Source organism: Chiloscyllium plagiosum, chromosome 28, assembly GCF_004010195.1.
Source record: "Chiloscyllium plagiosum isolate BGI_BamShark_2017 chromosome 28, ASM401019v2, whole genome shotgun sequence".
NCBI lineage: Eukaryota > Metazoa > Chordata > Chondrichthyes > Orectolobiformes > Hemiscylliidae > Chiloscyllium > Chiloscyllium plagiosum.
In genome coordinates this window covers 25,845,401-25,858,615 of record NC_057737.1, presented here as the reverse complement: position 1 = coordinate 25,858,615, position 13,215 = coordinate 25,845,401, and the positions used below count along the sequence as shown (strand labels likewise).

The 13,215-nt window shown below is 38.6% G+C and overlaps 1 protein-coding gene across 5 annotated transcripts in view; it reads right to left on the bottom strand.

The window, feature by feature from the left end:
• LOC122564062 (rab effector Noc2-like) overlaps window positions 1-13,215 on the bottom strand; it is a 169,378-nt gene that overhangs the window by 84,609 nt on the left and 71,554 nt on the right. For all 5 annotated transcript variants that reach the window (XM_043718552.1, XM_043718550.1, XM_043718548.1 and 2 more), the window contains 2 exons: window positions 10,596-10,739; window positions 7,778-7,907 (listed from right to left, as the gene is read on the bottom strand). In XM_043718552.1, the coding sequence (XP_043574487.1) occupies window positions 7,778-7,907; window positions 10,596-10,739 (274 nt within the window). The remainder of the gene's footprint in view (window positions 1-7,777; window positions 7,908-10,595; window positions 10,740-13,215) is intronic.

Sequence of the window (13,215 nt, the reverse complement as noted above, 5' to 3'; positions counted from 1 at the left end):
ATATTGTCTAAGTCTTGCTGCATTTTGACTTGATGGTGTCAGTGCCCGAGAAACATAACAGTGCTTAAAAACGTCTAACCATCAACAAACTTCGTATTTTTAACCTTATGATAGAAGGAACATCATTGAAAGAGTTGCTGAAGATGGTCTGATCAAGAAACCTATCCTGAGGAATTCCTGCAGTGATGTCCTATGATTGAGTCAAATAACCTCGATTAAGTATTATTCCAACTAGTGGAGAGTTAATTCTCCTAATCTTTATTGACCAAATTCTCAATTCGCAAATTATTCCTTTGCAAGTATCACTTGATAGCATAGTTAATGACCCCTTTTAAAACATTGCTATTGATCAGGTGTACATCGAGAGGGTAGTAATTGATTGGGTTAGATTTGTCGAGTCATTTTGCACACAGAACATTCCTTGACAATTTTCCTCATTCCACATTTGGGTAGATAAGAGTGTTGTAGTTGTGTGGAAACAGATAGGTTAAGGACATGTTTATTTATAGAGCACAAGCCATTCCCAGTGCAAAGACTATTTTAAAATTATTTTTCTGGTTTTTTGATTATGGTTTGAAATGGGAAATAAACTGATTCAAAATACTAAGGAGTGCTGAGGGACTACTGCTGTTTTTGAGTGCAAATAACCTGCACTCATTTTAAGTACTGTTTACACAGCACAGCTAGTTCAAACAGTGGTAAATGGTTTGCAGATAAGCTGGAGCCAAGGGCTGTGCACAAATGGATATTCAGCCAGCAACAAGTAGCTGATCAGTCTGTGGACTGAGGACCAGTTATTGATGACAAAAGCCTTGGCCTGCTAACAACTGTGCAAATGAGGCTGAGAGCAAGATTGGGAGAAGTCATCTGATCTCCACAGGCTCAGAAGCTGTCTCCATTCTCTGCAGCAAAAAAAAACTTTAAGCCTGGAAGAACAGTTTACTTTCCCTTTAGCAGTTGCTGTAAGCTGTGATGTTTAACTAATAAGTCAGAGATTTTTTTATATGTGTGAATTAATCACCTGTGCACCTGCAAACAAGAGAAGTAAAACGTAATGCTGCTACAGGTCAACACGGTGGCTCAGTGGTTAGCACTGCTGCTTCACAGTGCCAGGAACTCGGGTTTAATTCCAGCCTCAGGTGACTGTCTGTGTGGGTGTTTGCACATTCTCCCCGTGTCAGTGTGGGTTTCCTCTGGGTGCTCCAGTTTCCTCCCACGGTCCAAAGATATGCAGGTGAGGTGAATTGGCCGTGCTAAATTGCCCATAATGTTCAGGAATGTGTAGGCTAGGTGCACCGATTAGGGGAAATGTAGAGTTAAGAGGGTAGGGGAATGGGTCCAGGTGGGATACTCTTCGGAGAATCAGTGTGGACTTGTTGGGCCAAATGGCGTGTTTCCTCACTGTAGCATATCTATGAGTACAGAATTTTAAAACAGAATAGCTTTTAAGAGAAAATAGATTTTAAAAATAGTCATGAAAAAATGAAAGAAGCTTTAAGATGATAAGATAAAAAAGGACAAGAAAGTTTAAAAGATAAGAAACTGTAAAAGATTAGAACGTTTTCCAATATGAGAGCTTTTACAAGATAAGCAATTATAAAAAGTTTGAAAGCAGTAAGTCACTACAGAACAAGAAATAAATGCAAATTAAAGTCTTATTTCAATAATTTAATACAGATCAACAGTTACTCCAAATGAACTGTAGATTAGAAAATCAATGTAAAGATGTGAAGATTTTAACAAGTCTTAAAACTATTTATGTTGGAACAGCATTTCTGAATATAAGCCAACAAAGCTTTTAGGACATCACATTTCAATCATAATGAAATTATACAGATTTAAAATAGTTTCACGAGGGTAAGTTTAATCAACACATAAGAAAGAAGTGGAAAATGACATAATATTCTTCCAAGTATTTCAAAATGAGAAATAATCCTGATAGAGAAAAACAATGAACGACTGCATTTCCATACTTTCTTGCACATTCTCTTCCTCATCTGAGCATTTCTCAGTGCCATGGATTTGCTTGTAGCTGCCCTGCCCTGAGGTAGATATTTTCTAATCAACCTGTTCAGAGATGCTGTTATACACCTCTGCATTACCTGAGACTTGAGCCTCCAGCTCAGAAGTAAAGACATTATCACCATGCCACAAGAGCCCTTTTTTCAGCCCTGAGTTATTGTTGCACACATTACTATGCTGAATATTTGTTTGCAAATGCCACACTCCCAGGGAATGCTTGCATTGCCTGCCTGGTTTTCATGCTTTATTTGAGGCTCATCCAGCCCCACTTCTTCAGCTACTGACATTTAAGAAGCATGACCATCTCACTTTTTCTTCTCTGATCACCCTTTCATGCTTCTGTATTTGCCTAAAATAATTAATTAGTTTCAAACTTGGATATTGTAATGAAGAAAGCAATTGGAAATTTGGAATTAATCTCTTAGTAATGGAGTGGATTAGAACAAAATTGGATTTAAATTTCAAATTGGATTTTAAAGATGCACAGGGGATAAAGTCAATTCTGCACCTAAGTCCTAACTTCTGTGGTACTTAACTGATACAACATATTTTATTTTAAAGTTTCGAAGAATAAAACCAGACACACATACACACAAATATGCAAATATAACTATGTACACTGTGAACCTCATCGTTCTGTTACAGCAATAAAAAGTAATTTGTGACAAGACATGGATTATCATGTCATAGAAGAATATGGGCTAAGTATTGGAATGTAACAGCATAGAGTTACAATAATAGTTCTAAATGCAAGTAAGACATCTTTAATTTCTGACAACTACATCTGAAACGGACATGTTGATGACGCAAATCTAAACTGAAATTTACAAGTTGACAGTCAAATAGATAGATCCTGTCTCATTTCTGTGCCACATTGAATGCAGTCTTGACTGAACATTTAAGTTCAGTTTGAACTGTCATAGCTGTTTCTTCAACCTGCCAGTCACAGCCATCATCATTGGCTAAAGCACATGAGTAATCAAATTTTGTGCACATCAAGAAATGCAGAGGAGTAAGTGACTGACATAGCAAGGAATTCCATGTCTGTATTTGTCAGCTTTTCCATCCATGATCTGATCCAGGAAAACCTTTTACAAATTTCTGCCTCCTCATGCTACCAAATCTTGTTATCCATCAAAGTTCAATTTCTTTCACATTTAACAAAATTTCTATACACTTTACTTTTACCAACAACTGTATATTTACTTAACCGTGCAGAATAACTTCTAAATACAGTTTATTTTAAGAAAATGTTTAACTACAGAGCCATGTTGGGAACTGATGTGAATACCTTGGAGTCATCACAAGTACTGAAATATATTGGGGATTGCCAGAAATGCTAAAGGATGAGCATACGATTTTTATTTCCCCACCTAATCAACCCACAATTCAGAAAATGATTGCTGACTCAATGTTTGAACTCTTTATCGGTCACAAGCTGGTTTTGGGAGAGATTTTTAATTCAATCACAGGATGTTGGCTTGGCTTGGCCTGGCCTTAACTGGCCTTTCAAAAGTGGTGGCGGGCTACCTTCTTTAACTGCTGTGTTTATTGGGTTTAGGTAGTCCCAGAGTGCTGTTAGGGAGTTTTTACAAAAATGACATTTAACTATTTACAATGGAAGAAAGATTATGAATCTCTACAGTCTATAGGGGGGTAATTTGTTGATACGTTCATAATTCGCGATGGTGTGTTTTTATGGATGTGTTATCAATTGTCCCCTACAGTCATCAATGTTATTGCCTGTTGATTCTGTCTATATTACCAAGTTTTGCTTTCATGGATGCATTTGCTATTCCAGAACTTGCTTGACATGAGAGCCAAACTTTGCACCCAAGGTAATTCTAATGTGAAGGTTCTAGCCTTTAGTTGGTTTGTTATATTTTCTCCTTCATAACCTATTATCATAACTGTTCAGCCTCATCAATTTCTAAATTCCTTGTTTTCTTTGAATATTGGACCTCTTCCACGTGCTGTTTCAGTGGTTGTTTGATTTCCTCCATGTCTTAGTTCAGTTATAGAGATGTACAGCACGGAAACAGACCCTTTGATCCAGCTCGTTCATGCCGACCAGATATCCTCATCTAATCTAGTCCCATTTGTCAGCACTTGACCCATATCCTTCTAAATGCTTCCTAGTCATAAACCCATCTGGATGTCTTTTAAATGTTGTAATTGTACCAACCTTCAGCACTTCCCCTGGCAGCTCATTCCATACACACACCACCCTCTCCATGAAAAAGTTGCCCCCTTACGTCCCTTTCAAATATGTCCCCACTCACCCTAAACCTGTGCCCTCTAGACTTCCCCATCCCAGAGAAAAGACCTTGTCTATTTAACCTATCCATGCCTCTCATGATTTATATACCTCTGTAAGGTCACCCCTCAGCGTCCGACACCCCATGGAACACAGCCCCAACATATTCAGCCTCTCCCTATTGCTCAAATCCTCCAGCCCTGGCAACATCTTTCTCTAAACGTTACTGTTGGCATTTATTTCTGGAAAGACTGAGTCATGAGCGAATTGCAGCTCCTTGTTGTGTGCACTGTGTACTTCCGCCAGTTTCTTTCCGATCTGTCCTTTACTCCAGCATTGCTTAGAGCTCAAATCAATATTTCTTTAGTCATTTTTAGTAAGCCTGAACTCTCATATAAACTGGGAATTTTTCATTGGATTAATAATATAGAACTTACAGTTAATTCAGCTTCCCTTCTTTCACTTCAGATTAGATTAGATTACTTACAGTGTTGGAACAGGCCCTTCGGCCCAACAAGTCCACACCGATCCTCTGAAGACCAACCCACACAGACCCATTCCCCTACATTTACCCCTTCACCTAACACTACGGGCAATTTAGCATGGCCAATTCACATAACGTGCACATTTTTGGACTGTGGGAGGAAACCGGAGCACCCAGAGGAAACCCATGCAGACACGGGAAGAATGTGCAAACTCCACACAGAGGGTGGGAATTGAACCCAGTTCTCTGGCACTATGAGGCAGCAATGCTAACCACTGTGCCACCATGCCACCCAAAGTTCTACATTCATCCTTGTGAGCTAAATAGAGGTATCTTAAAAAGGCTTCATTATCTCAGACGTGGTTCTCTCAAGTCCAGAATTATCCTGAGCTAGGTGTTCAACCTTTTCTTCATGAACTTTCATTTTTCTCTCCACAGCACAGAACTGAGATTTTAACTCTACTAAATCAGAAGTGAAGTGTACCATTCTTCTTTCATATTCAGATCTGCGAGTGTTAATTGAACAATCTACTGCAATTTCTGCTATGTCTCTGAGGTCAGACTCAATTATGGATTGTGACTAGCTTGTCACTTTATACACTGCTAGACCAGCAATTGCAATATATATCTGTAACATCCAGGTGGATTGAATACACTTGAACTTCAATATTTCTGATTCAGCTTTTGGAACTGGTGAACTGTTAGATACTGAAGGTTTTACATATATAGGTTTTTTCATGGCTTTCTATGTCTGTGGGTACTTTTATGTTAAAGAATTTACAGAGTAGTTTATTGGTATTTGCCCTCATGTCAAACTTAGACAATAACAAATAGTCACCAATTTCTAAAGGAGAAAATTAGTGGATTGGGAGAAGAAAATATAAATACTATACCCAAGTATGTAATCTTTTCTTTTTATCAGATATCCTGACTCAACATACACCACATTCTGTTGGACATAGGCTCAATGTGTAAATCCTGTTTCAGAAGTTAGCTAACAACAGCATAATAATTTACACTACTTTGAAAGTATTTGACAGCCTCCACTTTCAAGATCTGACTGCCACAGGAAACAAACAGCTGATCTGTTTAATCACTCTCATGGTATTTTCATCAAAACAAAGTTAAGTGTAAGAGCACAAGAGGAGAGAAAACATCATTTCATGTGTAGCAAGGGAGAATGGAAGGTTAATAATCTCTAATGCGAGCTGAAGAACTGTATTATCCCATCAGAGGAGCACATGCAGAGTGGAAAAAACTTATTTGTAATTATCTGTAAGTGCACATGTGAAGATAGAACAGAGTATAAAATGAATTAATACAAGTTATGTCATCTTTGCAAGTAGACATTGAGAGAAGGTAGAGATCAGATATCTCTCACATGTTCTAGTTATATAGTATGTACATTAGGTTGTATTTGTACATTCACCCAAGAATATAACATAATGAACACAAATGTCAAACAGTTGCTATTTTGTCATTTTTGAAGGAAATGTGAAATGTTGGTGAATCTGTTGAGTGATGACTCATCAGTCAATAGTACACTATCAATCCTCAATGGCATTAGAAAGGTCACGTACAGATTGCAAATAGAATAAAATTAATGTTTAAAAATCCACATATTGCCTGTTTCATGTGAAAAAAGCAAATTCTGTATGGCATTATTTCAATGGTATTTGTGACCTTACTTTCAAGTCAGAACTATTAATGAAGAAAAAGTCTTCATTAGACTTGAAATATTTAAATTAGCATATATATAAAACAATTGATTATTTTGAATTCTGTTTTGTACCATTTCAGTTTTCTTCTGGAATGCAACAATTGTTCTAAATGTCTTTGAATTTTGTGTCATAACATACACATTTTAGAACAAGTGAATTTAAAGGAACACAATTTTTCAGGTGCATGCAGTTTGGAAAGACTTGAGAGTCGGCATCTCCACTTGTTCACATTCCAAAGTGGATACAGTAAATGAGGCAGTAATGCTTTCATGTAGTTGGAACTCCTGTGGTGCAGCTACATGGAGGGCATGTATTCCTGTCTGGAAGAATATCAACATACCACAATTGCTGACCCAGGTGGAAATGAGTTTCAAAGGAGTTTTCTTTTAATGACGTTTCCTTGCAGTAATGAGAAAACTTGGGCAATTTGGTTGTTTTTTTATCCCCAAGAATTGCTCAGGATGTTTTCATAGTGCCTCAACTTCAACCTCTAGAGATCACAATTCAACCTCAGTTAGAATTTTGCTATGACTCTGAGCTTTCAACAAGGCATGCAGAAGAAGGAGAGATGTAAGATTTCATAAATGATCATCGCAATAGGGGATTCTGTTTGACAACTGTAGGGGACTTTTAGTTACAGCATCTTGTTCAAAAGAGTTACACTTCTGGATATTATTTGGATATAAATCTAGCAGTTTTTGGAACAGGCAAGCTACATATAAAGTTTCAAATCTGTGCTCTTCTGAAGGGCACACAAGGTACAAAAATTCCTAATCTATCTTGTTTTCTGCCAGGCCATTATAGTTGGGAGAAAGTAATTTTCCAACACAAATTACTGGTTTTCTAATTCTGACTCTAAGATTGCATCACGAATGGTGCCAAGATCTGTTATCGGCAACAATCCAACAGGCACATTGGAGACAAATTGATTGTCAGAAGTTATCTGCTTCATTGTCAACTGGACTAAAGAAATACTCATTTCTGTACATTTTGTTAACAAATCTTAGAAAATCAATGTGTGGAATTTTTTAAAAATAGTACTGCACATTGTGAATGAAATGAACATTTCAATCTATAAGTTCTATATGTCCAAATCATCTTTTTTTTTCTAACTTAAGCTGGTATAATAGTTCTTCAATTAATTTTCAGAATGTAATAAATATTGGTAAATACAATGATCCACATTGCATATATGTCTCCTTCACCACAGGACTGCAATAATAACTAAACTGTTTTATTAATTGAAATTAAAAATATCAGATTAAAAAACCAAATCTGGCACCTATTTCTTACCTTCCTGCAGTCTTGACAAAAAACAGCTGTTGATCCCAGGAATCCAAATAACTCTCCACATAACAAACATTGAGCTAGACCATTTCCCATCACATTCTTCTTCATATTTTCTAAACGTTCAACAAGGCGACTAAATCACAAAAAGAAACTGAAATAAATTTACTGCATAACTGCAGCTTCTCAAAAAGCAAGTTATTTTTAATGTTACAATATACTTCTTTTGCATTTCTATTCTTCTTTTGGTTTAGGTCTAGAACACCCACGTCTTTGCAGTGAGCAAACAATATAAATAACTTGATCCCACAAAGTCACCGATACCAATGGAACATACTGGTTTTTTCTTAACTTGTTTCTGAGAGAAACTTAGTTTCTGCTCAGTGTCTTCCTGGATCTGCAACGCTCAAACTGTGGGCTTTGTAAAATCAGGAAATTAACTGAAAACCACTCGACCTAGAACAACAAAGCGTGGTGCAGTGGTAGTGTCCCTGTTTTTGAGCCAGGAGACCTCGGTTCATATTCCACTTGTTTCAGAGGTGTCTTGTAGCATCACTGAATAGGTTGACTAGAAAATATATTTTAAAAAGATCAACTTTCTGTTTGGAACATTTATCATCAAACAGTTTCGTACAATTTCTCAGGAGCTCCTATCAATAAGTAACTTGGAACTTTCTAAATGAAAATCTGCACGCGATAAATAAAGAAATAACTTGAGACCTAATTATCTTTAGGTATATGGATATGCAGTACCATTTAACTTGAACATTCACTGGAAACCAAAAAATGCTGGAACTCGCACTGAGTTAGGCAATGCTCTGAGTTCAGGAGTTCTGAAGAGTCGCCTAGACTCAAAACGTTAGCTTGCTCCCTTTCCACGGATGCTGCCTGACTCGCTGTGATTTCCAACATTTTTTGATTTCAGTACAGGTTCAAGCATCTGCAGTAATTTGCTCCTAACCTGAACATTCACTTGTATAGCCAGGGCTTCAAGCATTGGCGGAGGTGTGGAGAAACAGGAAAGCCCAAATGCCAATAAACAACACCTCTGCCGGCAGTATGAAAAGGCTATTGAAGAGGTTGATGACAACAGTTTATTCCCAAATATAAGTGCAATGCCAAAAAGTTCTTTGAGCTCACCAAGAGGAATAGAAGGTAAATATTTCCAATAAGACGAAAGAAGACAAAGATTATGAAAAATTCTCAATTTTGCTCCTCAAGGTCTTTTCTCACATTAGCCATATTATTCTGAACAGACAGAAATCCATCTTGTCCTTTCTAATAGCATTGCATAACATTACATGGTACTTACATGACAAAAATACATCATTCAGCACAACTGACATGTGCTAGTGTTTCTTTTTCTTCACATTAGCTTCTTCCTACAATATCAGCATAGTTTCTATTGCTTTGTTCATCATGTAATCCTCAAGTTTTCTTTTAATTTATCTATGCTTTTCACCTCAACTACCCCTCATGGAATTGAATTCTAAAATCAAACCACTGTTTAGATGAAAAGATTTCACCCGATTTCTTCATTGGACTTATTTAGGTTTGGATCCCCCCACAAATAGAAAACTCTTCTCTGATCTAACTCATCAAACCTCTTCATATTCTGAAGACAATGCCCCTCTCTATTCTGTTCTGTGTTCTGACAGTTATAATCTCCCAATTCTGGCGTCCTCCTCGTAAATCTTTCCATCAACTTCTTGGATGTCTGCATTATTATGGAGACCAGAATTTTGCACAGTATTCCAAGTGCATCCAACTATACAACTTTAGCCATACTCAGAATTCACATGGTTTGATCCTAATTAATAAAACCCAGTGCAATGTTTACTCTTTTTCTCCCCTTGCAATTTATGTTGCCATTTTTAAGAATTTATTACTCAGTACTATTTTTGATTTATATTTTCTAAAGATTACAAGGCCTCCTTATTCCTCCAACTAAAATGCACTGATTTATACTCATTTATATTTTAACTAAATACCACTTACATGCCCACTCTGCAAGTTTATTAACATTTTGCAAAATGTCACATTCTTCTTCCATATTAACTATTCTCCTGAGTTCAATCATTTACATGAATTAACAATTCTAAAGAATCAGTATCTAGCACATCACAAGGTGGGAAGTACACAAATATCTTCACCATTCCTCTTTTACATATCACTTTAAATCTCTTGATTGACTTTCACCACTAGAATTTAAAAGTGTGGCACCAGAAAAGTACAGAAGGTCAGGCGGCATAGTGTGTGTGTGTGTGTGTGTGTGAGAAACAGAGATGAATAGGAGAGGGCTGCAGCTTGAGGTAAGGCAGCTAGGAAGGTGATATGTAGATGCTGAAGGGGGGTAATCATGATCATTAGGAACGGAGGGTGGAGCAAATAGGTGGGAAGGAAGATGGACAGGGAGGACAGTTCAAGTGAGAGGTGCTGAGTTGGAGGGGTGGATCTGGGATGAGTTGGGGAGAGGGGAGATGAGGAAACTGGTGAAATCCACATTGATCCCATTTGGTTGGAGAGTCCCAAGGCATTCTTTCTTCAGGTGTAGGGTGGCTAGGATTTGGCATTGGAGGCGGCCCAGGTCTTGCATGTCCCTGGCGGAGTGGGAGGGGGAGTTGAAGTCAGGAGCAGAGTCCAAACTTTCATTGTTTGAATAGTGGTCCTCCTTCACAATGCCATTTTTCATTTCCATACAAGAGAGCAATGTGAGATACTACCTCATCAGAGAGATTCTATCACTACAAAGCTCTGCAGGGTGAAGTTAGCAAATTTTTTAAACAATAAATAATTATCATCCATCAAAGCAGCTTCTCCATACCCAATCCGCTTCTGTTCAACCAGATCCAGGCTCTCTGCTCTTTTGATGACATCGAGGATGACTGCAATCTCCTTCTTAGTTAGTATCTGATTTTGCCGCTGTTTCTCGGTCTCATTGGTATGCACAGACCAACCAGTTTTCAGTCTAGTGCAAAGAGAAAATGACAAAGTTTGTTTTTTTTCCTCTACAGACATACATATTAAATTTATCAATTATGGCAGCAAAGTAGTCTAGACTTACTGACAGCTTCATAAACATAGCCATATCCTTAGTTCCATAGAATGAACATCCTATAACATTTGGGAATCCTAGGATGGTTCTCATAGTTAGGCCAATCAAAATGAGCAGATAGTACTACAGAAAGGAGCAGCACATGGCTTCAGAGTTTAAGCAGCAGCTGGCATGCAAGAAATCTGCAAGTTTGAGTTTTGTAGACAGCACACTTCTACAGATGCTGTCTCATAGATTAAGGAAGTGTCAGCAGCGAGGAAGTGGGTGACTACTGGATGGTCAAGGAAAACCAACTAAAGCGTGCAGAGTCCCCAGAATCTAAATACTGGTGACAGTAACATTTCTTCTGGGAAGTGCAGTCAGACCATGGCAACCCAGCTGGCTTAACTGTACTGGGAGAAAGTTGGGTAAGCAATAGACAAAAGACGACTCTATATTTAGGGGAAATGACAGGTGTTTTGTACAGGTGCAGGCATGTTACTTCCCCTGGTGCCAAAGTTGAGGATGTCATTGAACAGTTGCAGAGCGCCATGATGATGGGGGGGGTGGGGTGAAGTGTGGGGGAGATGGGAGAATGACAATCTAGTGGTTGTGATCTGTATCAGAACCAATGAGATAGATAACAAGAAGGATAAAGTCCAGCAGACAGTGCTTAAAGAGCGTTGAAAGAAACTAGCAACTAGGTCTTAAAATCAATCCTCTCCTGATTCCTCCCTGTGGCATGCGCTAGTGGAACAGTAGAGGTGAATAGTTGGTTAGCAGGCTGGTTCAGAAAGGAAGGTTTTATATTGCTGGGATATTTGAAAAAGCTCTGGGAGAGATGGGGGAAGCATGACAGACTGAATGCGTGGCATCTGAACAGAAGCAAGACCAATGTTCCTATAAGGCAGTTTGTGAGAGCTATTGAGGCTGACTTTAGCTAACCTGGCAGGAGATGGCATTGACGAGGTAACATCAGAGAGGAAATTTAAGGCAGAAGCAGTGGGGTGGCACGGTCCCTCATAGCACCAGGGACCTGGATTCAATTCTACCCACAGGTGATGTCTAGGAGTTTGCATGTTTTCCCTGTGTCTGTGTGGGTTTTCACTGGGTGCTCTGGTTTCCTCCCACAGTTCAAAGATGTGCAGATTAGGTGCATTGGCCATGCTAAATTGCCCATAGTGTGCAGGCTAGGTGGATTAAACATGGGAAATGTGGGGTTACTGGGATGAGTTGGGTCTCCATGAGCTGTTCTTTCGATGGTCGATGTGGGCCAAATGGCCTGCTTCCATGCTGTACTTATTCTATAAAGTTTTTAGAGAGCTAACACTGGAACAAGAAATGATAAGACATTTGGTGGGAATGTAATAAGAGGGAATGCAATAAAGCTTAATTCTGGTTTGTACGGTATTTATATGAACTTACTGAGCATCATAAATAAGATTGGTGAGCAGTGTTCCCTCCAATTTCCTCACTGGTTGCACGGGCAGCCGTTGCCTGTGAGCAGCAACGATTTCCAAAATCAGAAGTCAATTCTATTATCAGTGTGCCCAAAACTAACCATCATGCACAGAGCCCTGGAGCAGCTGCTGATGAGGTGCAGGCAAAAGTAGACATGTGCAAATATTGTGTTGTGACAATAACAGAGATCCTGCTGTAAACAAAAGGCAGGATTGTCCCTGCACACAGGATGTTCAGAAAATATAGGGGAAGTAAGAAAACAGGAAGGGTAGCACTCTTGATTTACAATGCTGGACAGAGATGATGTCTTAGGACAATCAAAGGAAAAAAAAGACTTTCTTCAATCTCAAGAGCTATTACATGGCTTAGTGTACTTCCTAGGTAAGTAACTAATGGGGATTCATGGAAAGAAGAACCTTTCAAGAAATTACAGAGTAGAACAAGAGCCAGAGAGCGTTTATAATGAGATTATTAATTATTATCCCAGTGTGAATATTAACAGTAAAAAGAGTGGAAAGGAGAACATTTCTGAATTGTGTTCAAGATGATTTTCTATATCTGTGTTGTTGCTCCCAACTTGTGATTAGTGTTGTGTGTTGGTATTCAAAACTTAATCATGGAAAGCAGATTACAAGCAGATATAGATGTGACAAGAAAACGTGTGTGTCCGGAAGACACAATATACCAACAAATATAGTGCTACATACTAAGCAGGAGCACAGCATGACAGGGTTCAATTATAAAAAGGTTAACCATTGGTGGATAAACAGGTGGGCAGACCAATAGATTAGGGTGCCATGCTGTGCCATCAGCAGCTGCCACAGTCCACCCACCACCAGTCACTGGTGGGTCACTTGCCTGCACCCAACGGAGGCCTTTAAGCAATTAAGTAAGGACCTCGCCCCACCACCACTCTAATAAAATTGGTGACAAGCGAGGTCTGATAGCT